General features: G+C 34.3%; 1 protein-coding gene across 3 annotated transcripts in view; it reads left to right on the top strand.

The window, feature by feature from the left end:
• CSMD3 (CUB and Sushi multiple domains 3) overlaps positions 1-19,940 on the top strand; it is a gene marked incomplete at its 5' end in the record, with an annotated part of 1,071,061 nt that extends 1,051,121 nt beyond the window's left edge. For all 3 annotated transcript variants that reach the window (XM_079901374.1, XM_079901375.1, XM_079901376.1), the window contains 5 exons: positions 3,967-4,125; positions 12,592-12,704; positions 13,606-13,693; positions 15,968-16,103; positions 19,581-19,940. In XM_079901374.1, the coding sequence (XP_079757500.1) occupies positions 3,967-4,125; positions 12,592-12,704; positions 13,606-13,693; positions 15,968-16,103; positions 19,581-19,740 (656 nt within the window). In that variant the 3' untranslated portion in view covers positions 19,741-19,940. The remainder of the gene's footprint in view (positions 1-3,966; positions 4,126-12,591; positions 12,705-13,605; positions 13,694-15,967; positions 16,104-19,580) is intronic.
• Positions 19,941-21,109: the final 1,169 nt, after the last annotated feature.

Raw genomic sequence — 21,109 nt, forward strand, 5'->3', positions numbered from 1 at the left:
GGAAATATAAAGCCTTAAACCCTTACATTAGAAGAAAAGAAAGCCTTAGAATTAATAACTGTCCCTGTTAAGAAGATACAAAAAGTATAATGGAATGATCAAAAGAAAGCAGAACTCAATGTAATAAAAATGATCAAACAAACCAAAAAAACCACAAAAATATAACAGAAGAATCTCAACAGAGTCAAAAGTAGTTCTTTAAAAGAAAATGTACAAAGTGAATAATTTCTGTTAAGATTGATCAAGAAAGGAACAAAAAGTAGTAACATTTCAAAAGGAAACGTGAAAACCTACATAGAGTAGATTGAATAAATTAGCAATATATAACAGAAAACTACTGTAACTGTTAATTTTAAAAAACTTAAACATTGACAAATTACTAGAAAAGTGGATTTTAACATAACTAATAGGAGAAAACTCGAATAATCCCATAACAAAGTAATAGTTAAAGCTATTTCCACAAGGAAAACCTGTTCCATATGCCTCTACTGATAAGTTCTACCAAATTTTGAAGGAACAGATCATCCCAGTTTTATAAAACTATCAAAAAAAAACCTCATTTGATGGATCCAACATAACTCTAATAACTCAGGTAAAGACACTATAAAAAGAGAAAATTACAGGCCCATTTGACATAAGATTATAGATGAAAAAATCCTACATAAAGCCTTAGCAAATCAAATACAGTTGACCCTGAACAGAAAGTGGGTTAGGGGCATTGGCCCTCAGTGCAGTCAAAAATTTGCATATAACTTATCGTTGACCCTCAGTATGTGGCTCCTCCTTACCCAAGATTCCTTCATATCTGTGATTCCGCATCTATGAATTCAACTAACCACGGATCAGTACAGTAGTACTATAGTATTTACTGTTGAAAAAAAGCTGTGCATAAGTGGACCCTCACAGTTCAAATCCATGTTGTTCAAGGATTAACTGTACAACATTATAGTAAAGATGACACATCATTACCAAATTGGGTTAATGATAGATTTACAGGGATATTTTCATGTTAAATAATCCTTAAAAGTAATCTATCACATTAAGAGATTAAACATGCAAAAATTATGATTATGTATGATCATCTAAATTATGATCATCTAAATTATGGTCATCTAAATACTTGCACAGAAACTACTTTGTAAGATTGAACATCTATTTATAATTTTTAAAAACTTTTAATAAATTAGAAAGGAAAAGAATTTCTTTAACCTGAGTGAAGGTATCTATAAAACTCTAGAACAATGTCATCTTAAGTGGGAAAACAGAAGCATTTCATTTAAAATCATGACACAGTGATTAGATTACTCCAAAGTAACAATTAAATTTGGCAGTGGTATCAGTGTCAGGAACATGATACTCTATATGGTAATGCTATGAGGCCTATGTAACAAAGTTTAGATTCAAAACTGTCTTGAAAAATAAAGATCGTAACCATCATTGTCTTCCACCTTTTCACTGTGCTCCACATCAGTAATAGTTAGATGACATTTTAGAGTTTAGAAGGAACTGCCAAATACACAATCACATTTAAATCTCAAATTAGACTTAACAATAGAAAGTATTGTCATCTCCTTGTACGTAGGGATTTAAATGACCAAATAGCGTCTGCCTCTCCCATCCTATCATTAGTTACATTTCTCAGTTATGTGTGAGAAAGGTGGAGGGTGGTGGTGGCATGCTGGAGCTGACCGGTAGAGCTTTGCCATAGCCAGTTCTGTGCATTCTTCCAGACTCTGCGTTCAGTGATGTCATGTTCATAGTTTGAAATCTGACATCACGGGAATATTTACACTATAGAATCAGCAAATAGTACAACCAGTTTGTTGGTTTGTTTGTTTTCTGGAGAGCCAGTTGTTAAACATTTACTACCACATCAATGATTAATCCTGATACAATGTTCTTTGCTGCTGCTGGTACCTACTTCTTTCCATTGCTATTTTCTCCTGCCACGGGGGTTCTCTTTAGTCTCCTTCAACCAACTTCCTTAATTCCCCTAAGCACAATGACAAGATCACCAAGTGTAGCAGATTTTCATTAAATATTCAGGGGTATCAAAGAGTAAGCATAATACAGGCCAGGGAAAATAAACAATCAGAAAGATAAGAATAACACATTTATTGAGTACCTACTATATGCCTTCACACTACTGTTAGAACATCTTTTTCCCTTGCTCTTCCTCCTATCTCTACAACTAAGAGTCTATGACCTCCAAATTCCAGATCTTTCTAATGAAGGATAATTTAGCTTGTCACTCCCTCCTCCAAACTTATTTTAGGTATGATTTTTGAGTTAACTGCTCTTTAAGGTGCTTACCAAATCAAGGGCTTTTTACGCATACACCGTATCAAATTTTTAGGTAAGGTCTCCTGTACATACAGAGCATAGCTGTGTAGTTTGAGGTTTGGGGAGGGAGTGCCACTATAAGGGTGACTTGGCAAAGGTCCCAGAGCCAGGACTATGGATTTTTCATGATACTAACTGCATGTTCACTAACTATATATTTTATTAGCAACTATGTAATGATCTATGAGACCCACGGTTTCCCTATTTTACCTGTATAATACTAATGATAGCAACTAACACTTATCAAAACTCTTCATATTCATTATCTCATTTAATCTTCCTTGTAACTCTGTGTTAATCTCACATTACTGATGAGGAAATTCGGGTTTAGAGAGTTAAGTAACTTAGGGAAAACCACACAGTTTATAAATTGTAGAGGAGGGACGGAAATACAAGCGGTCTAGTTCCAGTGCCTGCACTTCTAGTCCTTCTGCTATATTGCTTTTGAATAATCATAGAAAAAAATAATCATGTTGGTTGAAATACTCAGTAAAAAATCTTGGGTGCATTGTATGTTCATCTTCTACCATAGTATTGTTTTACTTGTTTGCCTAGTAGAATTCAGGGAATGTACAATTTGTAACACAGTCTCTGTGATCTGAGCAGTAAAAACTGTGATGTATGTAGAGAAAAAAAGGTAACAAATGTCAATAACTTGTTAGGGAAAAAAAAAGACTTTCCTCTAAATCCATGTCATTCATTCAGTCACACAAATAGGCAGGCTCTTTTGAATAGCTGATTTCTGAGGATGTGCTTTAATGTGATGTACAGAATTAATGGAAGCTCTCTCAGCCTCTTACCAGGATCTGAGAAGACTTTGACATACCTAATTTATATTAGCTATAAATTACATAACTAATTTATATAAATATAATGACTTATTTGTCTGCATTTAACATTAAGAGTGTTTCTTATTTGGATGAAAGGTTTACATTAGAATATTCTTTGATTCTACCACAGTTCATCTCTTTCCCATGAGAGTTAGCCAATTCTAGTGACAATTCTTTTATTTCCATAAATACCTGTAAACCTCAAAGCTGTCAGGAGCAAAACAGGTAGAGCGCTGTTCTTCTTCAGGAGCATCTATTATTGAAATAACTGAACTCAGTATTCTGTAAAGGGGTAAAAAGGTCAAAGGAGCATCTCTCCTGACAGTCTTCCAAGGCTTTTATGCAAGGGGGGGTTTTAACTCTATGCTCTTCCTATGAACCTATTCCTACTGCTAGGAGAAAAGCAGGCCTCTTGGGACTTGTATATAGACTGACTTGGCCCAGTAAAATCATTTTATTTTCCTTCTGAAAGACAGACATTATTATAGGAAACAAAATATAAGTAAACTTGATATTTAGCTGGATTCTAAATATGTCTTATGTCATTAATTGGTTTTGTTTATTTATCACTCATTGATGATGTATGTACAAATCTAGATTATTATTTTGGTTTATTCTAAAAAAATTAAAACACTTATGTGAAGAATTCATTCTATAATGTAAATTCTATATTATTGTATATTTAGAAAAATATGATTATTCAATAAACTAATACTCATTAATCTGGTATTTAATGCTTATATTTACAGGGCACTGTAAAATTAACATGTATGTTTATTTAATCTATTCACAGTTCCTGATGATGTGTTTGCCCAAAATTATATATGGAAAGGCTCTTACAATTTTAAAGGAAGGAAACAACCCATGACCTTGACAGTTACTAGTTTCAATGCTTCCACTGGGAGAGTCAATGCAACACTCAGTAATAGCAACATGGAACTACTACTTTCAGGTATCACATTAAAGAACAACAAACAATGCCTTTATGCCTTCATTTCCATCATCTCATCATTTTTTTAGTGATTTTTATACTGTGAAATATTTGCTATAATTTTGATGACATTCATAATTCATTCAGAAACAAGGCTTTCTGTTTTTTTGATTGATGTATGAATATTACTACACAAATACAAAACTCTGTGATTCTGAAGTAAGCTCCCTCAAGAATATTCCTATGTGGCTAGAATGACATGTCATGAAATAGAACAGAACTTTTAATTTGAATATAACTAACTCCTTCTCTATTCTCATAACACCAAAGAGATTGGATCGGTGATTTGCAAGCCATTCTATGGTCACAAAATTATGTCTTCAAATGAGAATGTTTAGGAGGACACTACAATTTAAGACAGAAAAGGTAGAGTTACACTACCTTAAACAGGCAAACAGAACCCAGAGCCCTATCCATCTGCTCAACTTTCTCAGGTCTATGTTTCCTCTATCTAATGCACTTCCCTCATTATCTTTGAATACTGTGTTTTTTTCTGACATTCAAATGTTTCCTCAAATGTCATCTTGTCAACAGTACTTCTGATGACCCTATCTAAAGTAGGCTTCGCATTACAAATAGACTCACTCTTAGTCATAGGCAGTCTTATCTTGTTTCATTCTCTTCTTTTCACTATTTGAAATTATAGTATAGTGTAGTGTAGTGTAGTGTAGTATAGTATAGTATGACATGACATGATTTGTCTATACTCCAGCAATACAAGCTCTAAGAGAGCAGCTCTTTGCCTTCCAGTTGATTACTAATGCCTCAGATGTTAGAAATGCATCTGGACTCCCATGGGCACATGCACAGGAGCTGCTCCTGCCCCACACTCCCTCCCTCTGCCTTTCACTTCCCAGCTGCCAAAATCTTGGAAGCTTTGAAGCTCAGCATGGGATTCTTCCACTGAGTGAGTGGTCCTGTGTCCCACATTGGCATTGCTCATTTGGTTGATGAAGACATACTGACAGAGTTGTTGTTATTTTTACCCTTTTGCCTTCTCACTAGCAATGCAAAATAGAAACTGTATCTCCACACCCTTAACAACAGAGCATACTGTCAAGCTTTTGAACTTCTGCTGATCTGCCGTGTGGCTGACAGGGTCTTGGTGCTCCAGCTGAGTGTCAGGCCTGTGCCTTTGAGGTGGGAGAGCTGAGTTCAGGACACTGGTCTACCAGAGATCTCCCAGCTCCACATAATACCAGATGGTGAAAGCTCTCCCAGAGATCTCCATCTCAATGCTAAGACCCAGCTCCACTCAACAACCAGCAAGCTACAGTACTGGACACCGTATGTCAAACAACTAGCAAGACAGGAACACAATCCCACCCATTAGCAGAGAGGCTGCCTAAAATCATAATAAGTTCACAGACACCCCAAAACACACCACTGGTTGGCGTCCTGCCCACCAGAAAGACAAGATCCAGCCTCATCCACCAGAACACAGGCACAAGTCCCCTCCACCAGGAAGCCAACACAACCCACTGAACCAACCTTAGCCAATGGGGGCAGACAACAAAAACAACGGGAACTACGAACCAGCAGCCTGTGAAAAGGAGAGCCCAAACACAGTAAGTTACGCAAAATGAGAATACAGAGAAACACACAGCAGATGAAGGAATAAGGTAAAATCTCACCAGACCAAACAAATGAAGAGGAAATAGGCAGTGTACCCAAAAAGTAATTCAGAGTAATAACAGTAAAGATGATCCAAAATCTTTGAAGTAGAATACAGAAAATACAAGAAATGTTTAACAAGGACCTAGAAGAACTAAAGAGCAAATAAACAGAGATGAACAACACAATAAATGAAATTAAAAATTCTCTAGAAGGGATCAATAGCAGAATAACTGAGGCAGAAGAACGGATAAGTGACCTGGAAGATAAAACAGTGGAAATAACTACTGCAGAGCAGAATAAAGAAAAAAGAATGAAAAGAATTGAGGACAGTCTCAAAGACCTCTAGAACAACATTAAATGCACCAACATTTGAATTACAGGGGCCCCAGATGAAGAAGAGAAAAAGAAAGGGACTGAGAAAATATTTGAAGAGATTATAGTTGAAAACCACCTTAATATGGGAAAGGAAATAGTTAATCAAGTCCAGGAAGCACAGACAGTCCCATACAGGATAAATCCAAGGAGAAACACGCCAAGACACATATTAATCAAACTATCAAAAATTAAATACAAAGAACAAATATTAAAAGTAGCAAGGGAAAAGCAACAAGTAACACATAAGGGAATCCCCATAAGGTTAACAGCTGATTTTTCAGCAGAAGCTCTGCAAGCCAGAAGGGAGTGGCAGGACATATTTAAAGTGATGAAAGAGAAAAACCTACAATCAAGATTACTCTACCCAGCAAGGATCCCATTCACATTTGACAGAGAAATTAAAAGCTTTACAGACAAGCAAAAGCTAAGAGAATTCAGCACCACCAACCCAGCTTTGCAACAAATGCTAAAGGAACTTCTCTAGGCAGGAAACGCAAGAGAAGGAAAAGACCTACAATAACAAACCCAAAACAATTCAGAAAATGGTAATAGGAACATACATATCGATAATTACCTTAAATGTAAAAGGATTAAATGCTCCCACCAAAAGACATAGACTGACTGAATGGATACAAAAACAAGACCCATATATATGCTGTCTACAAGAGACCCTCTTCAGACCTAGGGACACAAACAGACTGAAAGTAACGGGATGGAAAAAGATATTCCATGCAAATGGAAATCAAAAGAAAGCTGGAGTAGCAATTCTCATATGAGACAAAATAGATTTTAAAATAAAGACTATTAGAAGAGTCAAAGAAGGATGCTACTGATCAAGGAATCAATTCAAGAAGATGATATAATGATTGTAAATATTTATGCACCCAACATATGAGCATCTCAATACATAAGGCAAAATATAATAGCCATAAAAGGGGAAATCGACAGTAACACAATCATAGTAGGGGACTTTAACACCCCACTTTCACCAATGGACAGATCATCCAAAATGAAAATAAATAAGGAAACACAAGCTTTAAATAATACATTAAACTAGATGGACTTAATTGATATTTACAGGACATTCCATCCAAAAACAACAGAATACACTTTCTTCTCAAGTGCTCATGGGACACTCTCCAGGATAGAGCATATATTGGGTCACAAATCAAGCCTTGGTAAATTTAAGAAAATTGAAATTGTATCAAGTATCTTTTCTGACCACAGTGCTATGAGACTAGATATCAATTACAGGAAAACTATAAAAAATACAAACACAAAGAGGCTAAACAATACACTACTTAATAACCAAGAGATCAATGATGAAATCAAAGAGGAAATCAAAAAATACCTAGAAACAAATGACAATGAAAACACGACAACCCAAAACCTATGAGATGTAGCAAAAGCAGTTCTAAGAGGGAAGGTTATAGCAATACAATCCTACCTCAAGAAACAAGAAACATCTCAAATAAACAACCTAACCTTACACCTAAAGCAATTAGAGAAAGAAGAACAGAAACACCGCGAAGTTAGCAGAAGGAAAGAAATCATAAAGATCAGATCAGAAATAAAGGAAAAAGAAATGAAGGAAACAATAGCAAAGATCAATAAAACTAAAAGATGGTTCTTTGAGAAGATAAATAAAATAGATAAACCATTAGCCAGACTCATCAAGAAAAAAAGGGAGAAGATGCAAATCAATAGAATTAGAAATGAAAAAGGAGAAGTAACAACTGACGATGCATAAATACAAAGGATCATGAGAGATTACTACAAGCAACTATATGCCAATAAACTGGAAAAGCTGGAAGAATTGGATAAATTCTTAGAAAAGCACAACCTTCTGAGACTGAACCAGGAAGAAAGAGAAGACATAAATAGACCTATCACAAGCACTGAAATTGAGATTGTGATTAAAAATCTTCCAACAAACATAAGCACAGGACCAGATGGCTTCACAGGTGAATACTATGAACCATTTAGAGAAGAGCTAACAGGTATCCTTCACAAACTCTTGCAAAATATAGCAGAGGGAGGAACACTCATTCTATGAGGCCACCATCACCCTGATAACCAAAACCAGAAAAAGATGTCACAAAGCAAGAAAACTACAGTCCAATATAACTGATGAACATAGATACAAAAATCCTCAACAAAATACTAGGAAACAGAATCCAACAGTACATTAAAAGGATCATATACCATGATCAAGTGGGGTTTATACCAGGAATGCAAGGGTTCTTCAATATACACAAATCAATCAATGTGATACATCATATTTACAAATTGAAGGAGAAAAACCACATGATCATCTCAGTAGTTGCAGAAAAAGCTTTCGACAAAGCTCAACACCCATTTATGATAAAAACCCTCTAAAAAGTAGTTATAGAGGGAACTTACCTCAACATAATAAAGGCCATATACGACAAACCCACAGCCAACATCATTCTCAATGGTGAAAAACTGAAAGCATTTCTTCTAAGATCAGGAACAAGACAAGGATGTCCACTGTCACCACTGTTATTCAACAAAGTCTTGGAAGTCCTAGACACAGCAATCAGAGAAGAAAAAGGAATAAAAGGAATCCAAATCAGAAAAGAAGAAGAACAGGGGCTTCCCTGGTGGCGCAGTGGTTGAGAGTCCGCCTGCCAATGCAGGGGACGTGGGTTTGTGCCCCGGTCCAGGAGGATCCCACATGCCACGGAGTGGCTGGACCCGTGAGCCATGGCCACTGAGCCTGCGCATCTGGAGCCTGTGCTCCGCAACGGGAGAGGCCACAGCGGTGAGAGGCCCACGTATCGCAAAAAAAGAAAAGAAAAGAAGAAAGACAGCTGTCACTGCTTTGCAGGTGACATGATACTATACATAGAGAATCCTAAAGATGCTACCAGAAAACTACTAGAGTTAATCAACTGAATTTGGTAAAATAGCAGGATACAAAATTAAGGCACAAAAATCTCTTGCATTCCTATACACTAATGATGAAAAATCTGAAAGAGAGATTAAGGAAACACTCCCATTTACCATGGCAACAAAAAGAATAAAATACCAGGAATAAAACCACCTAAGGAGACAAAAGACCTGTATGCAGAAATCTATAAGACACTAATGAAAGAAATCAAAGATGATACAGATGGAGAGATATCCATGTTCTTGGATTGGAAGAATCAACATTGTGAAAATGCCTATACTACCCAAAGCAGTCTACAGATTCAGTGCAATCCCTATCAAACTACCAATGGCATTTTTCACAGAACTAGAACAAAAAAATTTCACAATTTGTATGGAGACACAAAAGACCACGAATAGCCAAAGCAATCTTGAGAAAGAAAAACGGAGCTGGATTAATCAGGCTCCCTGATTTCAGACTATACAAGAAAGCTACAGTAATCAAGACAGTATGGGACTGGAACAAAAAAAGAAATATAGATCAATGGAACAGGATAGAAAGCCCAGAGATAAACCCACACACATATGGTCACCTTATCTTTGATAAAGGAGTCAAGAATATACAATGTAGAAAAGACTGTTCAATAAGAGGTCCTGGGAAAACTGGACAACTACATGTAAAAGAATGAAATTAGAACACTCCCTAACACCATACACAAAAATAAACTCAAAAAGGATTAAAGACCTAAATGTGCAGACACTATAAAACTCAGAGGAAAACATATGCAGAACACTCTATGAGATAAATCACAGCAAGATCCTTTTTGACCCACCTCCTAGAGAAATGGAAATAAAAACAAACATAAACAAATGGAACCTAATGAAACTTAAAAGCTTCTCACAGCAAAGGAAACCATAAACAAGATGAAAAGACAACCCTCAGAATGGGAGAAAATATTTGCAAATGAAGCAACTGACAAAGGATTAATCTCCAAAATTTATAAGCAGCTCAATATCAAAAAACAACCCAATCCAAAAATGGGCAGAACACCTAAACAGACACTTCTCCAAAGAAGATATACAGATTGCTAACAAACACATGAAAGGGTGCTCAATATCACTAATCATTAGAGAAATGCAAATCAAAACTACAATGAGGTGTCATCTCATACCGGTCAGAGTGGCCATCATCAAAAACCTACAAACAGGAAGTGCTGGAGAGGGTGTGGAGAAAAGGGAACCCTCTTGCACTGTTGGTGGGAATGTAAATTGATACAACCACTATGGAGAACAGTATGGAAGTTCCTCAAAAAATTAAAATTAGAACTACCATATGACCCAGAAATCCCACTACTGGGCATATACCCTGAGAAAACCATAATTCAAAAAGAGTCATGTACCAAAATGTTCATTGCAGCTCTATTTACAATAGCCAGGACATGGAAGCGACCTAGGTGTCCTTTGACAGATGAATGGATAAAGACGTTGCACATATATACAATGGAATATTGCTCAGCCATAAAAAGAAATGAAATTGAGTTATTTGTAGTGAGGTGGATGGACCTAGAGTCTGTCATACAGAGTGAAGTAAGTCAGAAAGAGAAAAACAAATACTATATGCTAACACACATATATGGAATCTAAAACAAAAAATTTTTTTTTTCTGAAGAACCTAGGGGCAGGACAGGAATAAAGACACAGACGTAGAGAATGGACTTGAAAACATGGGGAGGGGAAGGATAAGCTGGGACAAAGTGAGCGAGTGGCATGGACTTATATATACTACCAAATGTAAAATAGGTAGCTAGTGGGAAGCAGCCACATAGCACAGGGAGATCAGCTCGGTGCTTTGTGACCACCTAGAGGGGTGGGATAGGGAGGATGGAAGGGAGACGTAAGAGGGAGGAGATATGGGGATATATGTATATGTATAACTGATTCACTCTGTTATAAACAGAAGCTAACACACCATTGTAAAGCAATTATAGTCCAATAAAGATGTTTAGAAAAAAAAAAAAAAAGAAATGCATCTGGAACAAAATGGGCTGCAATGAATTTGAATTATTGCTCTCATTTAAAAATACATTTTAAAAGTATTGATATTGAAAATATGAAATATGTATTTTTAAATTTCTTGGCAATGTATATATCCCATACAATTATTAATAATGGAATAATTTGTGGTATAAATAAAATAGAAAATAAAATATGTGTTGATTTTGTAAATTTTACAAGAACTATAAAGTTTCATTTTATATTGTTGAATGAGCCTACCTTAAACCCAAAGTAAAGGTATTAGAAGTTAATATGTATTTTAATTTTTAAAATATACACAATTACATGATATAAATTGAAAGAAGCTTTATATGAATGAACGGAATATGTGACTACTGATTTATTTAACTTTGAAACATAAATTTTTATTTTCCTTGTGTAAGAGAGTTAGCACTAAATGTATATGTATTCTAATTTAGAAAAATTTTAAAACAAATTTCTACAAATATAGATAAACAAACATAAATAGTTAGGCTAACTTTCTATCCTTGTCTCCATAAAGTTCATTATAACATTTTCCCAGTAATTTTGGTTACTTTTGTATGTTTTCCCTATTAATTGTAATTTACTTTAGGTCAAGATCTATGTATCATTATAGTTGTATTCCCAGCTAATTTTTATGATACCTTATTACATAGGTGAAATATTAAGTGAATGAAGTAATGAGTCAAATTTCAATCATCAGTTAATCACAAAATTTTTACTTAGAAACTTATATTCTATCATTCACCTAAACACATTTACATTCCAGCTTATTCCTACTCTTGGAATACTCCTGTTCAGGAAAAAAAAAAAAAAAATTGTAGTCATCTTGCTTCTCTCCTTTATGCCATTACCTATATTTACCTTCTTGAATTAAAAATTCTACTTGATTTTTGAGATCCAGCTCAAATGCTCTTTTTTCTTAATAAGTATTTCCTAAGCACTCCAGTGTGAAATGATCATTCTCTCTTCTGGCTTTTAATTCATCATATTCTCTATCTCTATCATTATATCTCCTATTTCATCAGAAATTCACATAAGCATCCTATTTTTAGATAGGAACAACATATTCATCTTTGTGGCGCCAGTAGCACCTCGAATACTCTTTTTCTCAGAGTTGGCACCTAACTTATTATTAAGGAAAATATCTGGAATTTTAACATTTGATTCATATCCTTGAACATTTTAAATTTGTTTGGGGGAAGAAATCATTTTGTTTACAATAATCTTGGAATGATGTTATTAAGAACAGTAATATTTAATTTTAATAGCATAGGTAATTTAAACCCCACAGTTAAGATTTGAGTTGAAAATTTCAGCTAAAGAGAGATCAATATATATTGCAGGATTTGTGAAAAGCATTATGGGTGAAGGTGGCCTTGACTTGATCTTGTTTTATTTCTTTTCTATCACATGTATTTATGATATATTTAAGTAGTTATAGATAGTAAAGTAAAGCATAACTGTTTGCAAAATTAATAGACTAAATGTCCTTACATTTTACAGGAGTATATAAAAGCCAAGAAGCTCGCCTAATATTACACATCTATCTTATTAAAGTACCAACTCAAGCTTCTGTGAAGAAAATGAAGGAGGAAAATTGGGCCATGGATGGCTTTGTAAGTATAGTTCTTTAAAAGTCTGCTGCTAATTTTAATAACAAATTTATGCTTTTGTTTGTCATTAAAATTCCAGAAAAATCTAATTTTCTAAATTGAGCTAATTAAACACACACACATATATTTACAGATGTGTAGCCATCACCACAGTTGATTTTAGAATATTTCCATCACCTCAAAAAGAAACTTCATACCCTGTAGCTATCACCCATCTACCCCTCATCACCCCCACAACCCCAAGCTACCACAACTCTATTTTCTGTCTCTTTAGATTTCCCTGTTCTAGGCTTTCATATTTATGGAATCATACAATACGTGGTCTTTTGTGACTGGCTTCTTTCACTTATAATGGGAAACATGCCTCTTAAGTCCTAGGCTTGGAACTGACCGATTGTCAATTCCACCCACATTCCACTGACCAAATCAAGTCACAGGACCAAATCCAACTCAGTGAGGTAGAAAGTATACTCTTTCCGTGAAGGTTGATGGGGAGTGGGGGGAAAGGAGTGCATATATGTCGAACAGTAATCTACTCTACAAAGAACAGTATTATTATATTTTAAATTTTAATTGACCATTTGCCTCATTCTGTTTCATCATATCATCGCCCTTTTTCTTGACAACAGGTTTCTTAGCCTAAAAGAAGTCTATGAATCTGTATCATTATGTTAATAACAAATCCCTTTTTTCCAGTATCATAATTATTTAAAGATGAAATTTTAAATTTTGCTTTTTAATGATGGCAGATTTTCACAGTGTTCTGTGTTTTACATAGTAGAAGATATGGGGGAAGGAATTCTGCATAATATTCATTTCAGAGTAAAACTGAATATTTTCTAAGGCTGGGAAAATATATCTGTGTCCAGTCTTCAGTTTTAACCAAACTTACAAATACTTTTAGGTTTCTGCTGAGCCTGATGGAGCTACTTATGTATTTCAAGGATTTATTCAGGGCAAAGATTATGGGCAATTTGGACTACAAAGACTGGGTAATGTATTCATTTTCATTTTCATGTAGTTCTTTTATTACTCCAGATATCATAAGAAAGTACAATGGATTCTGAACATTAGACATACTTACTATACTTTGAATTTTGCATTGTCAGGACTATACATTGATACATTTGATAACCTTTTAAATATTTGCATTCTTCAGAATATTGTTTCTCTGTGTTCCAGCTCCGTACAATGTTTAGTTTTTCAGCATATTTCTAATAAACATGACAAACTGCCTTGCCCTCAAGCAAGTAAAAAGGAGAAAAAGTGATATAGATATGAAAGAACATATTAAACTGTAAATAATTTTATTATATGAGAAAATACTTCTCTGCAATTTGAATATTGTCACAATTTTCTTGCTGCTCCAAACAAATGTAGTGGCACTTTAACTCATAGTGTCTGGAAAGGGAAAATAACTTTGAGGAGTGAGCCCTGTTTGGGGACTTTGTGCTCTTCAGATATATAAATTTTCCATGGTGGGAGGCACAGGGTTTTGTCATTTTTATTTCTAACTCTTCTAAAATGTGTATAAACATTTAATGGTCTCATTTGAATGTATTTATTAACATAGCTTTTGGTGTATAATTTTCCTAAGGTGTACTGTCTCCCATTACTATGTTGTGGTATTAATGCATAAAGAATAAATTCATGTTCTAAAATCTACTACTTGATGTTTATCTTAAAAATTCCATTGCTTTGAACTTTTACATAAGTTTTATGAGTCCCTGGAAAAATAATTTATAAAAAAGGTACTAACACTTTTTAACCTGGCCTAAGGTATGACTTAGTTGAATATTTATCAAAAAGGCAAATCAGGGCTTCCCTGGTGGCGCAGTGGTTGAGAGTCCACCTGCCTATGCAGGGGACACAGGTTCGTGCCCCGGTCCGGGAAGATCCCACATGCCGCGGAGCGGCTGGGCCAGTGAGCCATGGCCGCTGAGCCTGCGCGTCCAGAGCCTGTCCTCCGCAACGGGAGAGGCCACAACAGTGAGAGGCCCACATGCCGCAAAAAAAAGAAAAGGAAAAAAAAGGCAAATCAGTTTTCTCCAAATGAGCAATGTTAATAAGATGTCATTTCAGATAATGTCTTGCCAAAATTGTTAGTTTTAAAAGCAGGATAAAACATTTATTAACACAGTATATTAACACAGTTGTGTAAATGAATGCAAGATTTTTTCATATAATATTCCCTAAAGCATCTCAAGCACTACATGTCTAAAACAGCACCTATAGAAAAGGAACTATTTCTTTCTAAAAAAAGAGCTTGTTATTTATTTTCTCTTCCCTAGTCACTGTGCCAACATGTTGACAAACCTGATTTTTCTCATTTCCTAACTGTGCAAATGTCATAACCACTTACTCAGCCCCAAGTAGAACGTAACTAAATCCTATGCCTTCTTCTCCCTTTCATCCACACAAACAAGTTCCCCTGAATCTATCTTTTCATGCTTTTCCTAGTGCTGCAGTTCACATCTTAATTTCCATTTTTATCTAGGATGTTCCTGCAATCTTCAAACTACTCTTGCTTTCAGACCAGACTCCCTCAAGTCCATCTCACCCTAGTCTCTGTTCTAAATCTTGTATCTTATCACTGAGCCTTTTTTTTTTCCCCCAAACACATCCAGTTGTTCCTCACTATAGGTGGGTGGAAAGTTTGGGCTGTTTAGAATCATTTTTATGCCTTTTCAAATAATTTATCATTTTGCCCTCCTATTCCCTACCACATGTCCTTTCCACACAGACATGCCTAATGCTTGTCACATCCTCTAAATATGCCACTCACCTTCCCATTTCTAGGCTTCTGATGGTCCTGCTTCCTCCCCTATTTTTTGTTCTATTGATCTTCAAGGTCAAGCTCATAAGTCCTCCAGAAAGCATTCTTACATACCACCAGATGGAATTACTCCTTCCTTTCCTAAAGCACATTGATCATGAATTCATCCTTGATGTGTATACTTATTTGTGGCTCTGTATTCTTCCCACAATTGTATGAACTCTTCAGTTCAGAGACTCTGCATATTTTTTATTCTGTGTCCTTTCCTGGAAAAATATCTTATACATAGTAGGCACTGTGCAAAATTGCAGAAATGAGTTGAAGGAGTTTTGTGAATTATTTTTGTTTACTATGTACATTTCCAAGTACATCTTGCAGATATTTCCAAGTAGATATCTTGAGCAAGGAAGAAATTAATTGGTTCACAAAACTAAAAACTCAATTGTGATAAAGTAGGGTTGATTTTATAAGTTATTTTCTTATTTTATAGGACTGAATATGTCAGAAGGTTCAAATTCTTCAAATCAACCTCATGGTACAAATAGTAGTTCTGTGGCCATTGCTATTCTTGTGCCTTTTTTTGCACTTATATTTGCAGGATTTGGATTTTATCTTTATAAACAAAGGTAAGTTTGTTGATTTTAAGTATAAAGCATTTCCCAAATCTATATTTCATGTTCTTTTTACTCTCTAGTTCAAATTCTAACTTGCATTTTTTTTCCTGGGTTGTTTAAATCTCTGTTGTTTAAATCTCTGTGCCAAATATTTCCACGGTTGTTGAAACCATTTTTTCCCCTGCCTTTCCCTCCACCACAGCAATATACACACAACTAAAATTGCTCTGTTAAGTTGCACAAGCATTCAAATTAACCCTTCCTCCTTTTTGCCTGTCAAATTCCTGGTACATAACTAATTGTATAAGTTATTTTTACATTATCCATATTGAAACTTTAGAGATACAAATCTAAGTTAAGGTTTAAATTGAAGTGGTGATATCTGCTGCCAGATTTATTTAGAGAAGTAGGAAGAAGCTGTGTCCAAACCTCTTATTTCACCTAACAATACTGACAGATTTTACCCAGGGAGACAGATGATAAAATCCTCTAATCCTCTCATTTATCTCTGTTGCTTTTAGAAGATGATGGAATTAATATATTATATTTGTGATATATTTCATATATGACTATATAGATTATTCGTTGGTCCCTGTTCACTACATCCATTACAACATCCTGGTGAGGGGCTTCACTATGCAATTCTCCACTATTTGGGACCATCCCTTACTAAGAAAAAAAGTATGAAAAAAAAAAAAAAGAAGAAAAAAGTATGCAGGTAACCAGATAATTGAATGAATACCTAAATGTAATGTATTTTTCTCAAAACTGATGTTTTTATTATAAATGCCAATCTGTATTATCTAAGAATGATTTATTTAATATTATTTAAATTTGTAACAATTGTGCATTAGCAGCTGTTTAGGCCTTGTCAATATAAGATACTATTAATGATAAAAATCATAACTAAATTTATTTATAAAGCAAGCTATGCTAATCTTTTTTATTATTGTGATAAAATACACATAACATAAAATCATTGAAACCATTGTAGGTGTACAGTTCAAAGACATTTAGTACATTCACAATGTCCATCACCCCAAAAGGAAACTGTACCCACTAAGCAGTAACTCCCTACTCTTCCCACCCCTGCCCCAGGCAACTACTAATCTGCTTTCTATCTGTTGGTTTGCCTCTTCTGGATATTTTATATAAATGGAATCATACAATATGTGACATTTTATATCTGGCTTCTTGAATGTAATATGTTTTCAACTTTTATCCATGTTATACCATATATCTGCATACTATTCCTTTATATGGCTGAATAATATTGCATTGTATGTTTGAATGTGTTGTGTTTAAATATTTCCATTCATCAGTTGATGGACATTTGGATTGTTCCTATGTTTTTTCTATTATGAATAGTGCTGCTATACACATTTGTGTACATGTTGTGTTTGAATATCTGTTTCAGTTTTTTTGAGTATGTACTCAAGAATGGAATTGCTGGATTATATGGTACTCCTCCATTTAACCATCCTAGTGAAGTGGTATCTCATGTGGTTTTAATTTACATTTTTCTAATTACTAATGACATTGAGCATATTTTCACATGCCTGTTGGTCATTTGCCTACATTCTTTGAAGAAATGCCTATTCAAGTATTTTGCCCATTTTTAAAATTGGGTTATTTGTCTTATTGTTGTTGAGGTATAATAGTTCTCTATGTATTGTGGATACTAGGCCTTTTTGGATATATGGTTTGCAAATATTTCTCTTTCTGTGGGTTGTAGTTTCACTCTCTTGATAGTGTTCTTTGATATACAAGTTTTTCATTTTGATGAAGTAAAATTTATTTCTTTTTTCTTTTGTTACTTGTGCTTAGTGTTATACCTAAGAAACCATTGCCAAATTCAAGGTCATACAACTTGTATGTTTTCTAAGAGTTTTATAGATTTTGCCCTTATATTTAGAAATGATTAGCTTTAAGTTAATTTTCATTGACGTGTAAACTTTTCTAAAGCTTGATATTATTTTACTTAAAGCTGTGGCTCAATATTAGCAGAAGGAAATTGTTTTACATCTTTATGATCCTTACCTAATTAGAAGGAAACGATGTTCCTTCTGTTTCTATTGTGAATCTAGTTTGAAAAAATAGAGACAAATATGATCCATTAGAATTATGCACCTGGCAAGAGCAAGTTGTAAACAATATAATTTATATTATATAACAACATATAGATGATGTTTTTGAAAGAAGCTTTAGATAGTTTTTTTTTCATATTGTCATCATACAAATCACCTAACAGTTTTTAGTATGGAGAAAAATTCAGAAAATGCATTAGGGGTAGTAAAAGCGCATAACGGCAAATACAAATTACACTAAAATAAATCGTTGAAATTTGTGGTGTTTGGGGTAAACAGGAGATTTATTTCAAAGCCTTTTTAGGAATTAGGTTTGAGAAACAGGTAAGGGCAGGTATGCCTTTGTTCCATTACAAATGTCAGCAAATTATGCAGTGGGATGTGGGAAAGAGAAACTAGAAATAAACGTTAGTCAAAAAGGAGACAAATAAAAAAATGAAGCAAGAATTCAAGATGAGCAACTTATACCAGCCAGCCTAGATTCCATGTGTTTTATAAACTAATGGCAAGTGTTCAGTTATCAGTAACTCTTTGGAAACTATTTTCATGACTTGAATATCAGTATAGATAGTAATTTCTTCTTTGAGATTTTGAATTTACTTGCTCTACTGTATATAATTTTAAGCCAACTGAATATTTATGTTTCTGGGATACTCCAAGCATCTTCCCAAATTAGGCATCAGCATTAGATGTCTACTTTTCTTGAAACCCCCTTCCTATTACTGCAGAACCGACTCCTTATTGTCCTTCAAGTCTCATATTAAATTTTGCCTCCTTAGAGATGCTTTTCCTTATTACCTCTCCTAAACTGGCTCCCAGTTACTTCCTGTCCTATAAACCATTTTCCTTTTTATCAAAACAGTTTTCAATATCTATTATTTTTCTTGTTTTATTATTTTTAATTTATTCATTGCTTTCTATCATTGCAATATGAGCTCCATGAGAGTGATGACTTCATGTTTTTCTTAAAAAATATATATATATATCCAATGCCTAGGATCATGCCTAGTACTTAATAGATGCTCAGTAAATATTTGAGGAATGAAGAGTAATGAGATTAAAATTCATCAGCATCATAATTTAATTATATTTTACATGCTATTTCATAATGATAACATTATTTCATAAGAAAATTAATGAGAATAGCCATGATATCATTTATTTACACTTACTCATATTGGTGCTCTTTATAAATATATATTGTATGTAAATAATAAGTCACTCAGGATTTAAAAGTGACAGGTAAAATGTTCAAATGTGTTATATTGAGTTTATGGTTTCTCAATTAATACTTTCAAGTTACATTATCCATTAACAATAACTCAAGTCATTGTGTTTGAGCCCTACTCTGCTATTTCTTGAAGAAAGTTAACATATAGCTAATCAATGTTCTCATCAACAGGACTGCACCCAAAACACAGTATACAGGATGTTCAGTTCATGAAAATAACAATGGCCAAGCAGCTTTTGAAAATCCCATGTATGACACCAACTCGAAGTCAGTGGAAGGGAAGGCAGTACGGTTCGATCCCAACTTGAACACAGTCTGCACAATGGTATAACGTGGCAACCTTTGCCTTCTTCAAAAGCTTGGAAATTGACACACAAAACAGTGCACATTTAGTTCACTGATAAACAAATTAAAGCACACTTTTCAGGACTTGCTGGGTCACCTTTTCCCGAGGAATGATAGAGAAGAGTGTTTTTTCATAAACTGGACCATAATTCTTCTTCATGTTTACCATGGAGAGTTTTACAAAAATCGGCTGCACTCTGAGAGTGCTTACTCACAGTTTATTTGCTTTTTTTAAAAAGGAGATTATTCTAAAACATAAACTTATTTGCATATATTGGAGGAGCATCCACTATCAGTATTTCTGTGCTTTATAAACTATATTAGAGGGACTGGGTTAAAAAAATGATATAGGGTAGAAAATAAGAGCTATACTTACAAGAGTCAATAGATCACTGACTTCTCTTTAACTGTCATGAGCTACATCACACCCATAAGTCAGTATTTCACACCACTCTATCAGCTGTTCCTTCCTATTAATTGAGTCATTGTTTTCTTTTTTTCCCTGGTTATTTCAGATTGAGTCATGCCCTGAAATGTTTATGAACTAGCTTATGCCACAGAAGCGATAAGATTGCCCACTCTGATTTGACTCTCTGGTCTTTGTTCTTCAGCATCATATTGCTATCTTTTTTTAGACTGGTTGTCATAGTTTCTGCAAATGGCAAGATCATCGTGCTATCCTCCTGATTTCCCTCATTATGTTGTAACCAGTATTATTCAGTGAGCCATGGGATAGTGTTTAACTCCTTGCTTCAGTCTGTTTTGTCACTCAGAAACCACTTTAGCTGCCAAAAATTATCTATAATAAAGATAATTTTGCAGTTATCTGAGACATCAAACTTACCATTCTTTACCAAACTTTCCAATGTTTCTGCAAGAACAAATAGAACCTATTAATCTACTTATTTAGTTTATGGTATATCTACTTATCCTTCCAGTTGAGCCTTCAAATTTATTTAATATTATTTTGAAGTTTTACCTAACAGTGAGTTAGAATTCTAAGTTTTTAAAATTTTTAACTTTTAGTCAACAATGAGTTAAACATATATTTTGGACCAGCCCCTACTCAAAATGACTAAAAAAAGAAATTACTTTCAAATCACCAATATAAATTTATTTCCTAAAGTTGTGGATTTACCAAATTTTCATATATTTAAAAATTTCTATACTCTAATTCTTAAGAAGCAGCTTTCAGATATGACAGGTTTCTTTCATAGTCAAATTAAGATATGTATTTGCAAGTTATTGGTGGCTCATTTACAACTGTATCACAGTAATGCCAGCATTTTGATTTAATAGGTCATTGTCTTCTTTTTATAGCATGTTTTATTTCATAGAATAAATTATGTACCCAG

Source organism: Stenella coeruleoalba, assembly GCF_951394435.1.
Source record: "Stenella coeruleoalba genome assembly, chromosome: 17".
Classification (NCBI taxonomy): Eukaryota; Metazoa; Chordata; class Mammalia; order Artiodactyla; family Delphinidae; genus Stenella; species Stenella coeruleoalba.